This window comes from Littorina saxatilis, linkage group LG16 (assembly GCF_037325665.1).
Source record: "Littorina saxatilis isolate snail1 linkage group LG16, US_GU_Lsax_2.0, whole genome shotgun sequence".
Classification (NCBI taxonomy): domain Eukaryota; kingdom Metazoa; phylum Mollusca; class Gastropoda; order Littorinimorpha; family Littorinidae; genus Littorina; species Littorina saxatilis.
In genome coordinates, this window is record NC_090260.1 from 32,916,448 (window position 1) to 32,939,086 (window position 22,639).

The 22,639-nt window shown below is 41.2% G+C and overlaps 1 protein-coding gene across 1 annotated transcript in view; it reads left to right on the forward strand.

The window, feature by feature from the left end:
* LOC138950864 (uncharacterized) overlaps positions 1–22,639 on the forward strand; it is a 64,511-nt gene that overhangs the window by 21,649 nt on the left and 20,223 nt on the right. Inside the window, exons 3-15 of the mRNA XM_070322575.1 lie at positions 3,143–3,249; positions 4,329–4,424; positions 5,042–5,158; positions 5,685–5,850; positions 7,196–7,338; positions 8,046–8,181; positions 9,077–9,290; positions 12,120–12,272; positions 12,747–12,844; positions 13,227–13,414; positions 17,184–17,330; positions 19,384–19,663; positions 22,509–22,626. Of these exons, the coding sequence (XP_070178676.1) occupies positions 3,143–3,249; positions 4,329–4,424; positions 5,042–5,158; positions 5,685–5,850; positions 7,196–7,338; positions 8,046–8,181; positions 9,077–9,290; positions 12,120–12,272; positions 12,747–12,844; positions 13,227–13,414; positions 17,184–17,330; positions 19,384–19,663; positions 22,509–22,626 (1,963 nt within the window). The remainder of the gene's footprint in view (positions 1–3,142; positions 3,250–4,328; positions 4,425–5,041; positions 5,159–5,684; positions 5,851–7,195; positions 7,339–8,045; positions 8,182–9,076; positions 9,291–12,119; positions 12,273–12,746; positions 12,845–13,226; positions 13,415–17,183; positions 17,331–19,383; positions 19,664–22,508; positions 22,627–22,639) is intronic.

A 22,639-nucleotide genomic window follows, 5' to 3' on the forward strand; every position in this document is an offset into this window, starting at 1 on the left:
ACAAAGTTCATCGGATGTGATTGAAACTTTGTAGGATTATTCTTTACATCAAAGTATTTACATCTGTAGCCTTTTACGAACGTTATCAGAAAAACAAGGGAGATAACTAGCCTTTTCTGTTCGGCAACACACAACTTAACGTTGGGCTTTTCTCGGAAACTATAAAAGTGACCGGGCTCAAATTTTATGTGAACGTGACTCCCAGTGACCTCTACACTTTGACGTCTGCTTTGGTGACCTTTGACCTTTTTCAAGGTCACAGGTATGTCTTGAATTCTTCAGGTATGCATTGTGTTGTGAATAGCAATTTCTTCCTGTCCATCTGATGCCTCATATAATATTCAGAACTGCGAAAGTGACTCGATCGAGCGTTTGCTCTTCTTGTGTAAGTTTGGAACAGCAATGTCAGAACAGCTATATAATCGCTATTGTATTTTCAGCGTAGCAATAGGGTCCGATATTTAGACTCGAACAAGTATAATGCGACTCGTCTTCGACTCGTCGGCGTTATACTTGTCTCGTCTAAATATCGGACCCTATTGCTACGCTGAAAACACAATAGCTGTTAATGTATGCTTTTTTACCTCCAGCCCTCGCCCTCAGATAGGGTCCACAAGAACGAAGAGAGAGAGAGAGAGAGAGAGAGAGAGAGAGAGAGAGAGAGAGAGAGAGAGAGAGAGAGAGATGGGGCAGATAGGGAGGAGGAGAGAGAGGAGAGAGAGAGAGGGGGAGACAGGGGGCAGAGGGGGGGGGGGGAGAGAGACAATGACAATGACAATGACAAATCTTTATTTTTCGAGGGTGACAAGAATAAGCATAGATATGCTTTTTTGCATCTGGCCCTCGCCCTAAAGAGGGACTAAACTATTTTACTATAACTATGACTAGGGAAAAAAAGGTTACATAAAAACATCATTAATGGTAGAACATATAAGTTTATGTACATGAAGCGCATTATATAGAAGCATTGTAGATCATAAGGTAGTGTTCAAAACTGGGTGTAAAGCAATAAAGATAAACGCAAAGTAAGCATACTTTGCATCAATACATTAGCTCAGCAAAACAATGTATTACAGAGCCAAATCTTCGTGATTTTGTCACAGATAAACCATAATTCCGATAATGAACAACTGTATACAAAGAGAACATACCAATCAAGTGTATTTGTTCACAGAGTTCATTAAATGGAAAGAATATTTGGTTCTAAAAGAATCCGTATTGGTGGATTGCCGCAGGGCGTCCGGAAGAGCGTTCTAGAGGCTGCTCCCTGAATATTTGTTTGTTTGTTTGCTTAAACGCCCAGCCGACCACGAAGGGCTATATCAGGGCGGCCTTCCTGAATAAACAAGACTTGATTTAAATAGGTCTATCCTGGGAAGAGGAGTGTTTAGTGTTATAAAGTGGTGCGAATTCTTCAAAGAGAACTTTGAACAAAATGGTTTCGGGTGCATTTTCTGTCATAATTTTATGCATCATTATTCCTTTGTTATAATTCATTCTTGACTTTAGAGGTAGGACCCCTATGTTGATGTAGTCTGAGTCGGTGAGAGTAGTCTGTTTGAGTAATACTACTTTTAGCGCTCTTTTGTGTAATCTGCTGAGTAGCTTTAGGGAATTATCACTTGCTGAGTCCCACAGAGTGGATGCGTAATCAATAAGAGACTGAATATGAGCAGTGAAAAATAACTTCCTGGCTTGACAATTGAGGAAGTGTTTAATTCTAGATAAGAGGTACACTTTCTTTGACACTAATTTACTAAGTTGTTCAATGTGAGTTGACCAAGACAGGTTGTTATCGATGTGGACACCTAGAACTTTGTGATGGTCGACTTTTTCCACTATATTGCTGTCAATCATTAAATCAGGACCAGTTGAGGTAAAATTCTTACGTTTTTGTCTAGTTGTAATTGTCATATATTTGGTTTTCTTTGGGTTAAGAGACATGTGATTTAGGTCAGTCCATTCTGTCAGCTGGTTTAAACTCCCTTGGAGGGATTCTGATAAGCGAGTTAAATTTGTGTTACTGGAGTGAATTGTGGTATCATCTGCAAAAAGTTCACATAAATGTTGAATATAAAGGGGGAGGTCATTAATATATATTGAGAAGAGCAGGGGTCCTAATACCGATTATTGTGGTACACCGTAATCTACAGCTTGCATGCTCGATGCTCTAGCGTTTGTAAGAACTGTTTGTTGTCTGCCAGAGAGAAATTAACTAACACGATTGATAGTATCATATCCGACGCCATACAAACCGAATTTTCTAAGCAATAATGTGTGATCAATTACGTCAAAGGCTTTTGCAAAGTCTACAAAAATGGCACCACAGAATTCATTATCGTTTATTTTCTCCAACCACTGATCAACAAGAGAGATTAAGGCAGTGTGGCAGGAATGCTTAGCTCTAAATCCCGATTGTTTAGGATGAAATAAGTTGTTTTGGTTGAAATGTGCTAGGATGTGTTTGTTGATAATTATGCTTTTCAAGTGGTTTTGATAACACAGACAAAATGGAAATTGGCCTATAATTTGAGGGGTCTCTTTTGTCACCTGATTTAAACAGAGGAATGACTTTAGCCTGTTTCAGGGTGACTGGAAAATATTTTTTGTCTAAACAGAGATTGTAAATGTAGGTAAGTGTTTCAGAAATTACGGGGGCTGACAATTTAAGAATCCTACCATCAAGCCCATCGAGCCCCCGGGTGCCTGTTTGCTTGAGGTGTTTAAGTGCGTAAAAAACTCCAGGTACTGTAAGAAGAGGAATTTTTGCTTGACATGAAATTTGTTTTGATTTGCAAAATTCTTCTAAAACTTTCAAATAATTTAATTTGGACTTATCTTTCAGAGAGGGAGAAAGAGAGAGAGAGTGAGAGTGTGAGACACAGAGAGTGAGAGAGAGAGAGAGATTGTATCGTTACATCATTTGCAGTCACTGTAATCCCGTTTGTGTCGTTTCACCCGACTTCTTCTTTTTCTTCTTCTTTATTTTGTTGTTGTTGTTGTTGTTGTTGTTGTTGTTGTTGTTGTTGTTGTTGTTGTTGTTGTTGTTGTTGTTCTTCTTCTTCTTCTTCTTCTTCTTCTTCTTCTTCTTCTTCTTCTTCTTCTTCTTCTTCTTCTTTTACCTCACCTTTCTTTTGTTTAGCTGTTGCTCATGGAGATACTATTCGGAGGCTTACTATATAAACGAGAGAGTGTGCTGCCCCGGATGGAAGAGCTCTGATACCCGCAATCCACTACTGTGTGACACACGTGAGTATTGTCTGACCTGTCTGTTGTTTCATTTCCTTTTCCTTTAATTTCATTTACTTAATTATTGCTTCCTACGTGAGTAAAGCTAGCAGCAACAAGATTTGCGCTACCCAGGTGCATAAATGTTTAGGTGTTATGAGCCACTGTGCACTTATGGCAGAATGACCGAGGTCTTTTACGTGCCACTGTGGTGACACGAGGGTGGGATACCCGGGCCGACCCCCAATTGAGATTGTTTGAGACTTCCGTCATTAATAGTATACGATGCCGGCACATGCACAGCCCTGGCGGTGAGCTTAGAAGTAATCCTAAACTGGTTTACACGACAAAGTAACCGGGACAAACTTCTTTCGTTTGTCTGTATTTTGTGTTTGTTTGATTGTTTTGTTTTGAATTACAGATTCATGACTTTAATAATCACATTGCCCTCACGTGGAGGGAAGGGGAGGGGGGGATGAATGGAGATAACTAATAACATGCATGACAATATAAAAAAAATGTCATGTGTATGATATACGTTACTTGTAAGTATGACTAACATATCACATTTTGCACAGATCGAGACGGTCATAGTTCTTCCAGAGAACGTGCTGGCGGTCGAGGTGAACAGAGGCTGTCCAGATCTGTGTCAAATGTTTTTTGTTGTTCAAAGTTGCAAATAACAATAATGTATCGATCGTTTGCGTTTGAATTCGTCTATTTGTTTTACGATTGGAGGCAAACAAGCTTTTGCTCTTTTGTAGTTTCAACCTGGAATCATTATTTTTTGTCCTGGTATGCGCTGCTCTAATGTCACAGAACATTGAAACCCATCCCCTTTTCCAGGAAAAAAAAAAGCAAAATGTGTCCACATCTTTAGCATGGTGAAATGCAACTGTCCGCCAACTGGGACGGGGAATAGCTCAGTCGGTAGCGGCGCTGGCTTCAAAACAAGTTGTCGTTATCGGCGTGGGTTCGATCCCCACATTCGGCGAGGGATTTATTTTTCAAAGTCAACTTTGTGCAGACTTGCTTAACCGGTCCCTAATTTTTTTTGGTGAATATATATGTGTGTGTTAATCGCTGTACATGTCTTGCAGCAATATGTGCTCCTGGGTGCCAAAATGGTGGAACATGTGTTAGCCCGGGCAAATGTGACTGTACTGCCGGCTACACTGGATTCAGATGCGACGGCGGTAAATGAACCTGTTTGGTTTAATTAGCTAGTTAGTTAGGCAATTCATGCGTTAGTAAAGGGAGTTGATTTTACTTTGTTAGGTTGTTGGTTAGTATGTCAGTCAATCAATCAGTCAGTCAGTAAATCTCCCTTTCTATTTCGTTTGTTTGTTTGTTTGTTTTTGTTTGTTAAATGGCAATAATATGATGTAAGTGTGACAGTATAGCTATAATAGATGATGTTCGGAAATAACTCTGTTGGGTTTTTATGGGTTGTGAAAGAGTGAATACTCTTTCTTTTATTGAGGCAAACTTTCCACACGTGCTCCTTGTTCACGTGTTTCATGGCTGTTCGCCGACGAGCGCAGGTGACGCTTTTGGTATCAGCCAATCGTGTTTAACTCTTACCTATCACAAACTAGTTTCACATACACGCTTGCTGTCTTGTAATGCAAACGGCTAGCCGCTATCAATTCTTGTCAGTATGAAACGTGCGTCAGCAAAACGAAAGAAAAAAACCAACTCGCGTTGTACAGCAAGCAGCTAGACTGTTGAGTTTTAGTATGTGTCTAAGCTGAACAAAACCTGTAAAATCCTGAAAAGATCTTCAAACGTCCAACATGACATTGTGTTGCAGCCCTGTGTAGCCACGAAAGGCCGTGTTACCCAGGAACGTGTCAGCCAGGTGGCGGTTGTGACTGTCTCAGCGGATTCACGTCTCCATCGTCAAATCAACAAGACTACTGTCTCAAAAGTATGTCATGATTATTAACAATGTTGGTAGTATAAGTAGTAGTAGTAGTAGTAGTGATGGTGGTGGTGGTGGTGGGGGTAGTGGTGGTGGTGGTAGTGGTAGTAGTAGTAGTAGTAGTGGCTGTGGTGGTGGTGGTAGTAGTATTAGAAGGAATATGAGTAGTAGTAGTAGTAGTAGTAGTAGTAGTGTTGCACACACACACACACACACACACACACACACACACACACTCACACACACACACACACACACACACACACACGCACGCACACACACACACACCGTGACACACACACACACACACAATCATACACACACACACACACACACACACACACACACACAGACGCACACACACACACTACACACACACACACACACATACACACACACACACACACACACACACACACACACACACACACACACACACACTTATACACACACACCATCATCTTTGTCTCGATTCCCGGTCTATCTGAAAACTTTTGGTCATAACTTGACAAAATGTACTGTTTTTCTACAGTCGAGGAAAGCAAATACTTTCAGCCAGAAATACACGAGATGCAAGTGCGGCTTTCTTACTGGGCGAATTTCAGGAGCCCGCCATTGAAACTTCATGAGTTTCTCGCCGATTCTACAGGGCTGGACACCAGTACTGATGGCCCAGACTTCATCTGGACAAATCGCGGGTCTGTTGACAACATAACTGAATGATTTCAGGCCAGAGATGGCATTCAAGTTTTGTCCAAAAGCGTTTGTCGGTACTTTAAACAAACATAGAATAATTGCGCGGTGTAATTTGTCATCGTCATTTTCGTTGTTGAAATGAAATAATAATTTTCAGTTGTTTTTATATTTTGTATTAACAGTTGACACCCTTTTAAAAACTGTTGACGCTGTTTTTTTCAGAATAATTTTTGGAGCACTAGTGCCGTCATTGGGAAATACTAATCTTCCAGACTAACTGTGAAACTACCATGCTCCGTTTTGTATTTTTACCAGCTATGATGTCTTTGTGCAATAACAGAGTTCCTTTCTGTGAATGGTTTTAGAATTTCTGTCAGAGTACCAAAACTTGCCTTTTTCGGAAATTGATTTTGTGCCTATCATATCTACCCAGGAAACACAGTCTGTTTATAAATATGAAGAAATGACTCCGTGCTTGCAGTTCTAGGGACCTGTTTGGAGTAAACTCAAACATACAGGGTAATCCCCCCCCCCAAAGAAAAGCAACCCATACCAATGCTGTTGACTTCTACATCTGTCGGACGAATTACTTCACATTTGGTGTACAGTAACTTCAGCTTATGTACGACCTGTCCAAAAAGTACATTGGTCTGATAATGGTCTAAATGGTCTGACATTTGTGCGATTTCAAACTATTTTTCGAATTCCAGGTTTGACATTGAGCATGGGAGGTATAGCCATACAAACCTGTCAGACTTTTACCATCTGAATGCCTGAGTATACAAAAACACTGCCCCCCCCCCCCCCCCGCGATTGCTAGTGAATAGTTACGCATAACAACTATACAGATATTTGCTAAACCCAAATGACTGGAAAAATGACCCCCTTTGTTGTTAACTGGCACTTGCGCAATGGCGCGTAAAATTCATTATTGACATGAATGCTATCCTGCCTGTCGTTGCTTCATTCCAGTCCCTGTTTTTCTCATGTTGGGTGTGGTACACTAGGTCCTTCAAATAAACCCAAAGGTAACAATCTAGAGGGCTTTAATCGGGTTAGTTTGCCTACCGCTAAATGTCAAACTTCGTTCTGGTAAGTCGATCCTCGAATTCGGACACTTTCTTGAAATTGTACAAAAGTCAGACCATTCTACCGACAAATTTGTTACTTTGTGGACAGGTCCTATATATTAGCTGAAATTAATGTACACCAATTATGAAGTTGTTAGCATTTGTGTGAGTGGCATGTTTTATTTTTCCATACATGAGAAGGATAGTATATCTTTAATCTTCTGTAATTGTGAGTGTATGTTTTAAAGTAGCTCACGTCAATTGCTTTTGTGTGCAGAGATTTCAACCGGCTTGAGACTTCGTGTTCCAGTCAGTTCATCCCACCAGAGATAACAGGAAAGCCAGATTACATTCGAGGCTCTGCACTGGGAATTGTGACGGGAAGCATGGTTGTGTATCTTCGAAAACTGCGCGCTGGAGGTAAATCAGAATTCTACCCCTCCCCCCCCCCCCTCCCCACTTACCACCGAACAAAAACAACAACAACATACAAAATCAAACAAACAAACAAAACAAAAGCACACTCACACTCACTGACCCACACATGGGCGGGGATGTAGCTCAGTGAGGGCGGGGATGTAGCTCAGTGAGGGCGGGGATGTAGCTCAGTCGGTAGCGCGCTGGATTTGTATCCAGTTGGCCGCTGTCAGCGTGAGTTCGTCCCCACGTTCGGCGAGAGATTTATTTCTCAGAGTCAACTTTGTGTGCAGACTCTCCTCGGTGTCCGAACACCCCCGTGTGTACACGCAAGCACAAGACCAAGTGCGCACGAAAAAGATCCTGTAATCCATGTCAGAGTTCGGTGGGTTATAGAAACACGAAATAACCCAGCATGCTTCCTCCGAAAGCAGCGTATGGCTGCCTAAATGGCGGGGTAAAAACGGTCATACACGTAAAAGCCGTGGGAGTTTCAGCCCATGAACGAACAAACAAACACATAAACACACACACACACACACACACACACACACACTAACACATATACACACACATACACACAAACACGCACACACACACACACATACACACAAACACACACACACATACGCATACACACAAACACACACACACACACACACACGCACACACTACACACGCCTAATAAATCATCAACGTTTTAATTTCAGGCACTTTCACTGATTTCCTATCGTTGAACAAGACAATCCCGTGTGCTCAGTCAGTCAGCTCCGACCAGCCAGAGACTGGGATCTTCAACTGCAGCATAACAGACAGTTTTGACCGGATTCTGGAACACCGAGATGTGTGAGTATGCGTGCACTCTTCGTTCATATACAACTTTGTATTTTTGGGGGGTGGCCTAGTGGATAAGACATCGGCCTCCTAATCGGAAGGTCGTGAGCTCAAATCCCGGCCGCGACCGCCTGGTGGGTTAAGTGGAGTTTTTTTTCCGATCTCCCAGGTCAACTTTTGTGCAGACCTGCTAGTGCCTTATCTCCCTTCGTGCGTACACGTAATCATAAGACCAAGTGTGCACGAAAAAGATCATGTAATTCATGTCAGAGTTCGGTGGGTTATAGAGACATTAAAATACCCAGCATGCTTCCTCTGAAAGCGGCGTATGGCTGCCTGAATGGCTTGGTAAAAACGGCCATACACGTAAAAACCCACTCGTGCACAAACATGAATGAACTTGGGAGTTTCAGTCCATGAACGAAGAATAAGAAGAAGAAGCATTGATAGTTCAAGTTGCTTAACTTTATGGATTTTCAAATCAGAAAGCAGGTTTGCTAGTATCCTTCGATTGCAAAGCTGCTTTTGAAACTGTATATATATCGAAAGAGTTTACCATGTACCCTTTTGCACTTTCAATTCTGAAAATGTTTGTGTGAAATGTATTGAAATAGTGATGAACATCCCCACAGTTGTGTCATTTATAATGGGATGGATTTGACTACCCTTAGAACTAAATATGGTGTTTCTCTCCTCAATGACCTTTATTCTTGAAGTGAAATTATTTGCAGTTGATAGCATATCAAAAATCATTAACAAAAAGGAACTTACTATGAAACCGCAATATCAACCGCAATCAAAATCGAAGTCCGCAAAAGAAAAATAGAAAAATAGATAGAAACACATATGTTATATACGTAAGCCAGTGTTTGTGAAAAAAGCGTGTTTGATTCATTGTTTAAATCAGGTTGGAAATCAATTTCAATACAACGGCTGGAGGATTTCGTGATGTTGTTAACACTGACAACCCAAGCAGACTTTACATAAAGCAGCACTTTATCGGAGTTACTAAGGCCAAGGCTGTTGAGTTCCGGTTTGACTTCTTGTGGCCCTACCACTGCACTGATACCGGGAATAACTGTGATCCCAAGTCCATGCTGAATGTTCCCGACATGACCAAGGTAAGAAATGTAATTGATATTTGTGACCCTCCACCACGAAATGAGTCGCATGTCACCTCGCGCGGTTCTGCGCTAGGCTTAATATAAGTCCGGGGAGTGTCTGGTAACAGTGTGATGGTCCCCTTAGTTACACGCTTATAACTCAAACAGTTGTCGCTCTTTTCTAAAACGGGTTTCACCACTGGATAGAGCATAACACACTCTTTAGGAAAATGTAAAAATATGAAAATCATGCAAAGGTGACATGCGACTCATTCCGTGGTGGAGGGTCACATTTGTTCCGCCGTAATGGACGAATGTCCACAATAACTCTGTCGGGTTTCTAGGGGTTGTGAAAGAGTGAATACCCTTGCTTTTACTCTGATAAACATTGAACGGGCCAATTACTAGCGAGGGATGTGTCAGAAACACGTGGGAAAAAAAGGAAAGAGTGAATGCTTTATGTTCTACAGGCCTACAGGTCTGCACATAAAGTTGACCCGTGTCCGTCCCGGCCCGAATTCGAACCTGCGACCTTCCGATCACAAGTCCAGTGCTCTACCAACTGAGCTACCGGGCCCCCAGAACACGTGGACAGGAGCACGTGTGAATTTATTTGTCAGAGAAAAAGCAAGGGTATTCACTCTTACACACACGTACAAATCCGTCAGTCATTTTTGAAAATCGTCTTTTGCTTAAATGCGCATTTTTTTTCTGTTTTAACAATTGCAGATTAAAGTAGTCCAGCAAATCCTACTTTACAATGTTTGGACAGCACGCCCGTGAGCAATGCTTGTCACAGTTGTGCTTCTTTGTTTCAATGACTTATATGCGGTATAGTTATTTGACATTCTTAAAGGCACACTCAGTTTCACGTAAGCCATCAGTTTCTGGTCACAGACACTGTCAGGCTTTTACACAGAGTACAAATACCCTTTCGTTTAAACACTCACGGCTTGAGAACATCCTAGGTGCCCTCCGTAAAGAACGAGCATTTTTCAAAGAATTTATTTTTGCGTGGCCAGCCGGATTGCCTAGTACCACATTCAGACGCATCGTTTAGGCGCTAGAACTAACTTTTAAAATCTCAATAATAAGTTGACAGCTTGTAACACGAATATTCTTAAATCATACAAGATTTCTTTTTTCATCAAGACAAGATCAGTACAATTCGAAGTCTTGAAAGTTTTAAAAAAGGGAGCCCGGAAGCAAGGTCGTGTTTCCCAAAGCAGACGAATGCTCTGCATATCGCTTGCTTCTTTGAAGCCAACCGCCGCTGATAAGTTCGTGCGACTCGCAGTCGTTTGTTGCATTTTAGATTCAGAGGTTCACAATAACGTGCTATTGCAGATACAGCGAGTGGCATTGAAATCACAAACTGACGACGAAATTGTGAAAAAAAGGAAAGTGTGCTACACGGGTCCACGGTGGCTCAGGTGTAAAATAAACCACGAAATCTGGTGTGTGGTTTACGCAAGCTAAAAAGCCATTTAAAGGCAGAGTAAGCCTCCCGTAAACCATCACAGATACGGTCAGGCTTTTACACACAGTACAAACACCATTTCATTTAAACACTCACCAATTGAGAACATCCTAGGTGCCCTCCGTAAAGAGCGAACAATTTTCAAAGAATTTATTTTTGCGTGGTTTATCTTACCCCTGAGCCATCGTGAACCCGTGTGATCCAGTTTTCCCTTTTCACAATGCAGTCGTCATAGTTAGTCATTTGAATGCGACTCGACGTGAGCTTATCTACAATAGCACGTTTTTTTTATGCACGAAACAACGGCTGTGGTTCACAAGAACTCTAGCGATGGCTTTTGACTGTTGAGAGGAACGGCGATTTGCACTGATAAACCGGCCGTCGTCTGCCACGACCCTTGCGTGACCCTGCTTCCGGGCTTTTCTTTTTTTAAACTTTCACAACTTCGAATTGTTCTGATCTTGTCTTGATGAAAAACGAATTCTTTTATGATTAAAGAATGTTTGTGTAACAAGCTGTCAATTTATTATTTAGATTTTAAAAGTTAGGTCTAGCGCAAAAACGAGGCGCCGTTGTTGTTAACGGAACAAGTCTACGAAAATAAATTCTTTGAAAATGTCTCACGCTCGACAGAAAGCAGCCAGGATGTTCCCGTTCGGTGAGCGTTCAAATGGAAGTATGCTTGTACTGTATTTAGACGCTCGGGGAGCTCTGTGATGGTTTACGGGAGGCTTACTGTGCCTTTAAACGAACTGTGTCTTTTAATGCTGTTACATGCTATTGCGTGTGTTCCATAAGGTTAGAACTGCTTTTTTCGTGAGAAGATTTAAATCGTTCAGTAAACCATTTGAGACAGACTGGGGCTTTAAATTAAACTTGTTAAAACCGAAGCGCAGCAGACGCTTCCAATACATACACCACAGCATGCATCCTTTATTCTTGATCACCTGCCACCGATGGCGGTGGGAAGGTGGCTGTGTGGTTTTGTTTGTTTGAGTCTGCGTGTTTATTTGATTCATCAGTCTGCATTTTGAGAGCAACTCGGGAGGCAATTGAAGAAACCAAATTAAACTGAAGGAAGCAAACATATAAAGTGAGATTATACACTACCTCCAACAAATAGAAGAGAAGAAAAGAAAAGAACAGATAAAGACTGGTTTCAGTAATACTTAAGAATCTTGCTGACAATAACAATAGCCCTTAAGCTTTAAAAAAAAAATATACTGTTTTCTTTACGTGGATGTCGATAATCTTTTTCTTGTGTTTTGGATAAGTTTCTTGCTGTACTTTTATGTTGTCATCGAACCGAAACAAATAAATCTGATGCATATTTGAATTAGTATATATTACTGCTCCATGTCCAACAGACTGCCCGCATCGCCATCAGCTGGGGTAACTGGGCGGACGAGGACTCGGGGCTGTTTCGCTTTGCTTGGGAAGTGTTCAAGATGACAAAAGCCGCTGGCACGGAGTTGGAGATTCGGCCAGCTCTAGCGTTAAAACCTCTCATCAACCAGGAGGTGTCGTGTTTCTCTCTTCCTCCCTCTCCCACTCTCTACCTGTCTATCAGTCTGTCTGTCTGTCTGTCTGTCTGTCGCTCTTTCTGGCGTGTGTGCGTGCGTGACTGCGTGTGTGTGTGCATGCCTACGTGCGGTGTGAATACGAATACTTAAGAATCTTGCTGACAATAAGAATAGCCCTCAAGCTTTAAAAAAAATTGTGTGTGTGTGTGTGTGTGTGTGGTGTGGGGTGTGTGTGTGTGTGTGTGTGTCTGTGAGTGTACGTGTGTGCGTATGCATATGTTTCTGTGTGTCTGTGTGTGTAACTGCGTTTGTTTGGAGCAAGCGTTTGCACATAATTATGAGCGCTTGAAATGAATGCTTGCGTGCATGTGGGTGTGTGTTGGACGTTCGTATGCGTGCGCACCCGCCAGCGAGCGTGTTGCACGCACGAGCGCGTCAGCTGGTCTCAAAACGTCTTTTTTTTCGGGCCAGGTTTTCAACTCCAACTACAGTATTCAGCATTTCACGCTCCGTGAGCCAGGCATGTATTCGGTCATTCTGGAGCTTGGGGATCAAGCCAACAATACCAGGTACCATCGTCCACCCTTCACCCCTACCCCAACCCCTCTCCATACCTCTTTATATAAGATTAGAGTAGTCCCTCTCTGGGCGAGGGCTGGTAATTGAAAAGAAGCTCGTTTATTTTGTTTATGTCACAACCCTCGTAAAATAAAATTTGATTTGATTTGATTTGATTTACCCCTATTCTCTGTACGTGTATTTATGACTTTTTCATCTGTGCACTATGCTGGAATATGTTGTTGATGGTGTTGCTGTTTATATCCTTATTTGTTTCTTGTCCTATTTCTATTGTAATGGTACAGTTATCTCACAACATGTTAAAAAAATAAAAATTAAAAAAATTAAGAACAATGACAAAAATGTTATCAAAACAAAACAAAACAATACCAGGTACGTCAGACGACTGGTCCTCTACGACCCAACTCCTGTCATCACCGCGGATCCTGTCCACGCCTTCTTCGTGACTTCTGCCAGCATGGCTGCAAACTACACGTTCCAGAATAACATCTCTGCCCCCATAACGGTCACCTGGGAAGGTCACTTCCGGAACGCTTTCCACGAAGACAACAATTTGCTCGGTAACATTTTGTGATATCAGGGCTGAGGGGAACACACCGAAAGTGGGTGCCACCCACACGGGAGAGAACACACCGCGGAGTCTAGTCTGATGCGTTAAAATCACAACATATCCAGGCATGGGAATTGTCCGCCGAAAGGCACATTTTCGATGAATTTTTGTTTCGTTCCGCCGAAAAAGCAAAAGTATCCGCCGAAAAAATAAACGGGGGAGGCAAAAATGGTTCTGAAAACTGAATTTAACGGAAAACCTGAAGCTCAGATGACACCAAATTGCATCATTTGGGATCTTTGGAGAAATTGTTTCCGGACCCCCCTAGCCCTAGTAAGGCTAGGCGCTTCGCTCCGCCGACTTTGATATTACCGTAAAATCCCTAGCAAACGCTCACCCCCCCTCCGCACAGATTTCGGGTACAAGTAGAGCGTTTGCTAGGTATACACCCCTTTGCAAGATAAAGTGTCATCACATTTTCACGAGAAAAAAAAAGTGATACAACATGTGATTTATGTAATGTTAATGAAAAATAAACACACCGTTTGTCGACACAAATAAAGATCAACGTTCTGTGATAGAAAAAAAGGAGAAGAAAAAACCGACGAACCATCGTAGATAAAGGAGGCCGACTGTCTAAAAACAATTTTTTTTAAACAAACAAGGGGTGGGCGTTTGCTAGGAAGTGACCCCTCTGCACAACTTTTGGCCAAAAGTGGGGGGTGGGCGTTTGCAAGATACTGGGCGTTTGCTAGGGATTTTACGGGTACTTACAAAATGTCAGCCTTTTTTAATATTTTCAATTCCCATGCCCGATATCTCAATTTCAACCTATTCAGTACCGTGGCTGACTCCCACCCGGTTGGCAACCGGCACGGTTGGCCTAGTTGTAAGGCGTCCGCCCCGTGATCGGGAGGTCGTGGGTTCGAACCCCGGCCGGGTCATACCTAAGACTTTAAAATTGGTAATCTGGTGGCTGCTCCGCCTGGCGTCTGGCATTATGGGGTTAGTGCTAGGACTGGTTGGTCCGGTGTCAGAATAATGTGACTGGGTGAGACATGAAGCCTGTGCTGCGACTTCTGTCTTGTGTGTGGCGCACGTTATATGTCAAAGCAGCACCGCCCTGATATGGCCCTTCGTGGTCGGCTGGGCGTTAAGCAAACAAACAAACAAACAAACAAACAAACAAACAAACAAACAAACAAACACACAAGCAAACAAACACACAAACACACAAACAGACAAACAGACAAACAAACAAACACACACACAAACACACAAACAAACAAACACACAAACACACAAACAAACAAACACACACACACACGCACAAACAAACAAACAGACAAACACACAAACAAACAAACAAACAAACACACAAACAAACAAACAAACAAACACACTAACAAACACACAAACAAACACACAAACAAACAAACAAACAAACAAACAAACACACAAACAAACACACACACAAACAAACAAACACACAAACAAACACACAAACACACAAACAAACAAACAAACAAACAAACAAACAAACAAACCAACAAACAAACACACACACAAACTAACCAACAAACCAACAAACCAACAAACAAACAAACAAACAAACAAACAAACCCGGTTGGCAGCTTTCTCGTGCACCTCGGCCCTGGTGTAGCTTTGACATGTATAATTTAAACTTATCACTGTTTAATCGTGAGCCTATGGCTCCCAACTGATGCTTTACCAAGAGAATCCTTTTAACTCAAACAGCGGAACTTTCGAGGGCCTTTTTGTTAGGTTCGTTTTTTATCAGCGGATTGTATTTCTTTTAAGTAAACTTAGGTATCAACCAGAGTCAGAAATGGTTGAAATAATATAAAACAATCTGTATAACTGATATTTACGCCATCTATATCTTCTCTGTCCCTATAACGGTCACATGGGAACGGTCTTTCCGGAAAACAATACTCTAATACAGCACCTTGCTTGATAGAAACTGATGAGCCAACATTTCTCTGTTTCAAGTTGTGACACTGTTTCCAGGGGCAGCAAGATAAATGAAGATCGAATAATGAATAACAGAATAATTGTAAATACAAATATTGTGTTTGAAGAAAACAGTATTTTGAAATATTAACAGCTATTGTGTTTTCAGCGTAGCAATAGGGTCCGATATTTGGACGAGACAAGTATAATGCCGACGAGTCGAAGACGAGTCGCATTATACTTGTTCGAGTCTAAATATCGGACCCTATTGCTACGCTGAAAACACAATAGCGATTATATAGCTGTTCTGACCTTGATTTGTTGTTCCAAACTTACAAAATGACAGTTTTTGCGTCGATGCATTGATCTCAGGTTTTGATAGCAGACGCCGTTTCTTATGCGCATTAGTTTTGCGCAGGCGCCACACTGACTTAGGAAAAAAAACTCGATTTGACAACACAGCTGTTAAACAGCTTTTTATTAGTTCATTCGAATACAACAAAAAGAAGTTTGAGTTTTTTTAATTTTGAACAAGACTACTTATGAAGAAGACCAAAACACAACATAAACGGAAAACTAGAAACAACTGAAGAACTAGGATGCAATAAGGGGAGGAGAAGAGAACAGCTTATCGCGAGCAGACGGCAGCGAAGTTTTCAGTTTGGGTGAATGGCATTTATACTTGTCTCGTCATGAAGCGAATTTTTTAACCTCAGTTATAAACGACTACATGAATGTTAGTGCCATGGGTTGTACATCAATACTTCATAGAGGAAGTGGGGTATTTAGTGTGGAGTTACGAGATAAGAAAAGCCGAATGCGAAAGTTTGTGTCAGTCGGCAACTGACACAGGCACACAAAAACGGCTGTTCCGTTTTACTCCCCTGTTTGTACTACAGCTTTCGACTTTGGGCATTTTGTGGTGCTTAGGGACAGAAAATAATTGATTTAGTCCTGTTTCATCGGGAAGTTAGCAGAAAAGGGTATGCTATCGACATTTGTAAAGCTGAAAAACATTCCTGAGAAGAATTTCAAGTTGTCAGTGTATGCTGTTGTCGATTAAAACATCGTGTGGTACAGATGGGTAAACCGGAACCATGAGTCTTTGTTATTGCCAATATGCTTTTGGATATTGGCAAAAATGGCCGACTTCCGTAGCATTATGTTTTGATGATCGGAAGAGATCATCCAATCACAGCCCCCGAATTCCCCCACGTGTCCATCAGAATAGCTATATAACAAAATATTTATAAATCAGAAAATGTTTTCAAATACACAATGTCAAAATGAACCAGGTATATAAACACAGTGTATAACACATTTTTGGAAACAACGCGTTTTAAAGAGCTTGTAAAGTTAATGTGGTAGAGCTGTTCATGTGGCAGAGCATATACATATACACGCATACACACCCAAATACACACACACACACACACACACACACACACACACACACACACACACACACACACACACACACACACACACACACACACACACACACACACACACATAAACTTATGCTTTCGATGAGATTCTTCATTTTGAATTTTCGTTACAAAACTTTCCTTCATTTATTTGCTCAATCCAACACGAAGAGTACGTGAAGATCCACAGAAAAAAAAAGATTAAACACACAAAAACCTAACAGAAACCAATGATTCTGCAATATTTATCTTTTGTTTTTAAGCGGATAATGCAATTTGCATATCATTTCTAAACTTGCTTCCATTTTGTTTTATTTAGGAAGAATGCATTTTGCAGAGAGTCCATTATTATTCATGCGTTTTTATTTTGTTCAACAGGACAAGTGCGTGCCTACCCACCAGAACTAAGGGATTTAACAGTCAAGAATAAATACATCTTCCGAAAAGTGATACTCCGAAACACAAGTGATGATGACAATGAAGGGAGCAGAACTGTCGAAGAAATTCCGAACCGTAGAGGAATTGGTAAATTGTATACTTTATTTCTTCTTCATTCTTTTTGTTCTCCTTTCCTTTTTATATTTAGTCAAGTTTTGACTAAATATTTTAACATCGAGGGGGAATCGAAACGAGGGTCGTGGTGTATGTGCGTGTGTCTGTGTGTCTGTGTGTCTGTGTGTGTGTGTGTGTGTGTGTGTGTAGAGCGATTCAGACTAAACTACTGGACCGATCTTTATGAAATTTGACATGAGAGTTCCTGGGTATGAAATCCCCGAACGTTTTTTTCATTTTTTTGATAAATGTCTTTGATGACGTCATATCCGGCTTTTCGTGAAAGTTGAGGCGGCACTGTCACGCCCTCATTTTTCAACCAAATTGGTTCAAATTTTGGTCAAGTAATCTTCGACGAAGCCCGGGGTTCGGTATTGCATTTCAGCTTGGTGGCTTAAAAATTAATTAATGACTTTGGTCATTAAAAATCGGAAAATTGTAAAAAAAAATAAAAATTTATAAAACGATCCAAATTTACGTTTATCTTATTCTCCATCATTTGCTGATTCCAAAAACATATAAATATGTTATATTCGGATTAAAAACAAGCTCTGAAAATTAAATATATAAAAATTATTATCAAAATTAAATTGTCCAAATCAATTTAAAAATACTTTCATCTTATTCCTTGTCGGTTCCTGATTCCAAAAAACATATAGATATGATATGTTTGGATTAAAAACACGCTCAGAAAGTTAAAACAAAGAGAGGTACAGAAAAGCGTGCTATCCTTCTTAGCGCAACTACTACCCCGCTCTTCTTGTCAATTTCACTGCCTTTGCCATGAGCGGTGGCCTGACGTTGCTACGAGTAAAATGGCATTGCGTTCAGTTTCATTCTGTGAGTTCGACAGCTACTTGACTAAATATTGTATTTTCGCCTTACGCGACTTGTTTTACATTTAGTCAAGTTTTGACTAAATGTTTTAACATAGAGAGGGAATCGAGACGAAAGTCGTGGTGTGTGTGTGTGTGTGTGTGTGTGTGTGTGTGTGTGTGTGTGTGTGTATGTGTGTGTGTGTGTGTGTGTGTGTGTGTGTGTGTGTGTGTGTGTGTGTGTGTGTGTGTGTGTGTGTGTGTGTGTGTAGAGCGATTCAGAGTAAACTACTGGACCGATCTTTATGACATTTTACATGAGAGTTCCTGGGCATGATATCCCCAGACGATTTCTTCATTTTTTCGATAAATGTCTTTGATGACGTCATATCCGGCTTTTTGTAAAAGTTGAGGCGGCACTGTCACACCCTCATTTTTTAATAAAATTGATTGAAATTTTGGCCAAGCAATCTTCGACAAAGGCCGAACTTTGGTATTGCATTTCAGCTTGGAGGCTTAAAAATTAATTGATAATTGTGGTCATTAAAAATCTGAAAATTGTAATTAAAATATATTTTTATAAAACTATCCAAAAACAATTTCATCTTATTTGTCATTATTTGCTGATTCCAAAAACATATAAATATGTTATATTCAGATTAAATACAAGCTTTGAAAATTAAAAATATAAAAATTATGATTAAAATTAAATTTCCGAAATCGATTTAAAAACAATTTCATCTTATTCCTTGTCGGTTCCTGATTCCAAAAACATATAGATATGATATGTTTGGATTAAAAACACGCTCAGAACAAGCGGTGGACAGATAATGCTACGAGTATACGGTCTTGCGGAAACAATGCAGTGCGGTCAGTTTCATTCTGTGAGTTCGACTGAGCTTGACTAAATGTTGTATTTTCGCCTTACGCGACTTGTTTCCTTCTTTCTTTTGTTCCTTCTTGTTTTATGGCCTCTTTCTTCAGTGTGTAGTTGTCTGATTTTGGAATTTAGTGTATTCATCGTTTGTTTCCTTGTTTTTGTTGTTTTTTGTTTGTTTGTTTGTTTGACCAGCTGTATTTTCCTTCTGCTTGAAGTCAACTTCAAAATTCAAGACATGGTTTTGGAATTTAGTGTATTCATCGTTTGTTGGTTTGTTTGCTGGTTTGTTTGTTTGTTTGTTTGACCAACTGTATTTTTCTTCTGCTTGAAGTCAACTTCAAAATTCAAGACACCACGGACACAGACGGAGGAAAGAATCAACCAGCAACACCGACCGGTACCTGGACAGACCTTGACCTTAGCACTCATTACACTGTGCGACATAACCCCAGCGATAAACAGACCGTGACGATATGGGTGCAGGCCACCGATGCCATGGGAACAGAATTGGTGGAGCGAAGACAGGTGAGCTTCGACTCCAGTGCCCCCAACGCCAGCAGTCTCCAGTTCCTCATGAATGCTCCTGTGCCGGGCATAGACTTCAGCTCCACGTAAGTAGATAAACAATGCAATTCAATTTAATTCAATGTAATAAAATGGTATTATCTGAATGCAACAAACAGACATTTTTCTTTTGGCTCGTGTACGAAATAACATCACATAAAAACACACTCTCAGAATGTATAGACACATAAAAGTACAGTACATCCATCAATGCACACATATCCCAAACCACACATATCCATACCCACACCCTCACATATACTCTCGTTTACCCTTTATAATCATAAATACATTATGGTTAATATCATTGCAATGTATACAGATGTATAGTCATGCTGCACCAGTCAGAAGTGCTGTTCTCTTCGCCCGCGCTTTCGTCCTAGTCTTTCCCTTTGGTTGCTTGTATGTTCTCCCCCCCCCCCCCCCCCCACCCCCTACCCCTCCGCCCTTTTCTCTATATTTTCCTATTTTTTGACTTAGTTTACCATCCCCCACCCCCACAATTTGTTCTTCTGGTTTATTAGTGTCATGTCCACCATCATGACGAGGACTGGGTGGCCGAGTGGTAACGCACTTGCGCTCGGAAGCGAGAGGTTGCGAGTTCGACCCTGGGTCAGGGCGTTAGCAATTTTCTCCCCCCTTTCCTAACCTAGGTGGTGGGTTCAAGTGCTAGTCTTTCGGATGAGACGAAAAACCGAGGTCCCTTCGTGTACACTACATTGGGGTGTGCACGTTAAAGATCCCACGATTGACAAAAGGGTCTTTCCTGGCAAAATTGTATAGGCATAGATAAAAATGTCCACCAAAATATCCGTGTGACTTGGAATAATAGGCCGTGAAAAGTAGGATATGCGCCGAAATGGCTGCGATCTGCTGGCCGATGTGAATGCGTGATGTATTGTGTATAAAAAAAAAATTCCATCTCACACGGCATAAATAAATCCCTGCGCCTTGAATAGGTGCGCGATATAAATTGCATAAAATAAAAATTAAAATTAAAAAAAATTAAAAAAAAATCCCTGCGCTTAGAACTGTACCCACGGAATACGCGCGATATAAGCCTCATGTTGATTGATTGATTTGTAATATTGTATTGTTTTGGTCACGTACAATAAGCTTTTGCTTGAGTTCGTGTCCTAGTTGCATATTTTCGATTGTACCAAGTCATGTAGTTTGAATAACATTGTGTTTAAACCAAGTAGACAAATAAATACAGTGGCATGCCCGAGTTACCATTTCCAACATTTTTTTCCCCTGGCTACCCGATTTACAGTTATCGAGGCACACCTTTGTGGACGTTTAATATGACACAGAACATGCATCCGGTCAAATCCTGCTCACATTTCACTTTCTTCAATTTGTTTAACATAAGCAGCATTCATTTTAAATGTGTTGTTGTTGTCGTTGTTGTTGTTGCTGTTGAAGAAACTGTAGTAGTAGTAGTAGTAGGTTTTCGTGCTGTTGATGTTGATGTTATTGTTGTTTTTGTTGCTACTGTGGTGGTGGTGATGGTGGTAGTGGTGGTGCGGTTGTGTTTTTGTATTTATTTTATCCTACTCAATGTACGATTTTGTAAAGTAACAGTACTAGCGTCTAAGCTGGAACCTAAACTGCCTTTAAGTTCAATGTGTTTAAACCAAAGTTTCCTTTAAGTTCAATGTGTCTGGGCCTTAGATTTGCAGTGGACCTTTACGTTCAATGTGTCTGGGCCTTAGATTTACAGTGGACCTTTACGTTCAATGTGTTTGTGTCTTAGATTCGCGGTGGACCTTTACGTTCAATGTGTCTTAGATTCGCGGTGGACCTTTACGTTCAATGTGTCTGTGTCTTAGATTTACAGTGGACCTTTACGTTCAATGTGTCTGGGCCTTAGATTTACAGTGGACCTTTACGTCCAATGTGTCTGTGTCTTAGATTCGCGGTGGACCTCTACGTTCAATGTGTCTGTGTCTTAGATTTGCGGTGGACCTTTACGTTCAACGTGTCTGGGCCTTAGATTTACAGTGGACCTTTACGTTCAATGTGTCTGGGCCTTAGATTCGCGGTGGACTTTTACGTTCAATGTGTCTGGGCCTTAGATTTACAGTGGACCTTTACGTTCAATGTGTTTGTGTCTTAGATTCGCGGTGGACCTTTACGTTCAATGTGTCTGTGTCTTAGATTTGCAGTGGACCTTTACGTTCAATGTGTCTGGGCCTTAGATTTGCGGTGGACCTTTACGTTCAACGTGTCTGGGCCTTAGATTTACAGTGGACCTTTACGTTCAATGTGTCTGGGCCTTAGATTCGCGGTGGACTTTTAAGTTCAATGTGTCTGGGCCTTAGATTTGCAGTGGACCTTTACGTTCAATGTGTCTGTGTCTTAGATTCGCGGTGGACCTCTACGTTCAATGTGTCTGTGTCTTAGATTCGCGGTGGACCTTTACGTTCAATGTGTCTGGGCCTTAGATTCGCGGTGGACCTTTACGTTAAATGTGTTTGTGTCTTAGATTCGCGGTGGACCTTTACGTTCAATGTGTCTGGGCCTTAGATTCGCGGTGGACCTTTACGTTCAATGTGTCTGTGTCTTAGATTCGCGGTGGACCTTTAAGTTCAATGTGTCTGGGCTTTAGATTTGCAGTGGACCTTTACGTTCAATGTGTCTGGGCCTTAGATTTACAGTGGACCTTTACGTTCAATGTGTTTGTGTCTTAGATTCGCGGTGGACCTTTACGTTCAATGTGTCTTAGATTTGCAGTGGACCTTTACGTTCAATGTGTTTGTGTCTTAGATTCGCGGTGGACCTTTACGTTCAATGTGTCTGGGCCTTAGATTTGCAGTGGACCTTTACGTTCAATGTGTCTGGGCCTTAGATTTGCAGTGGACCTTTACGTTCAATGTGTCTGTGTCTTAGATTCGCGGTGGACACGGTGGACCGGGAATCCGGGGTGGCCTACGTGCTTTGGACGTTCCGACGCAACAGCACTGGACAGGTCATTCATCAGGAGAAAGTCCCTGGAAAGCAAGTGTCTGTAAGTTTGGATT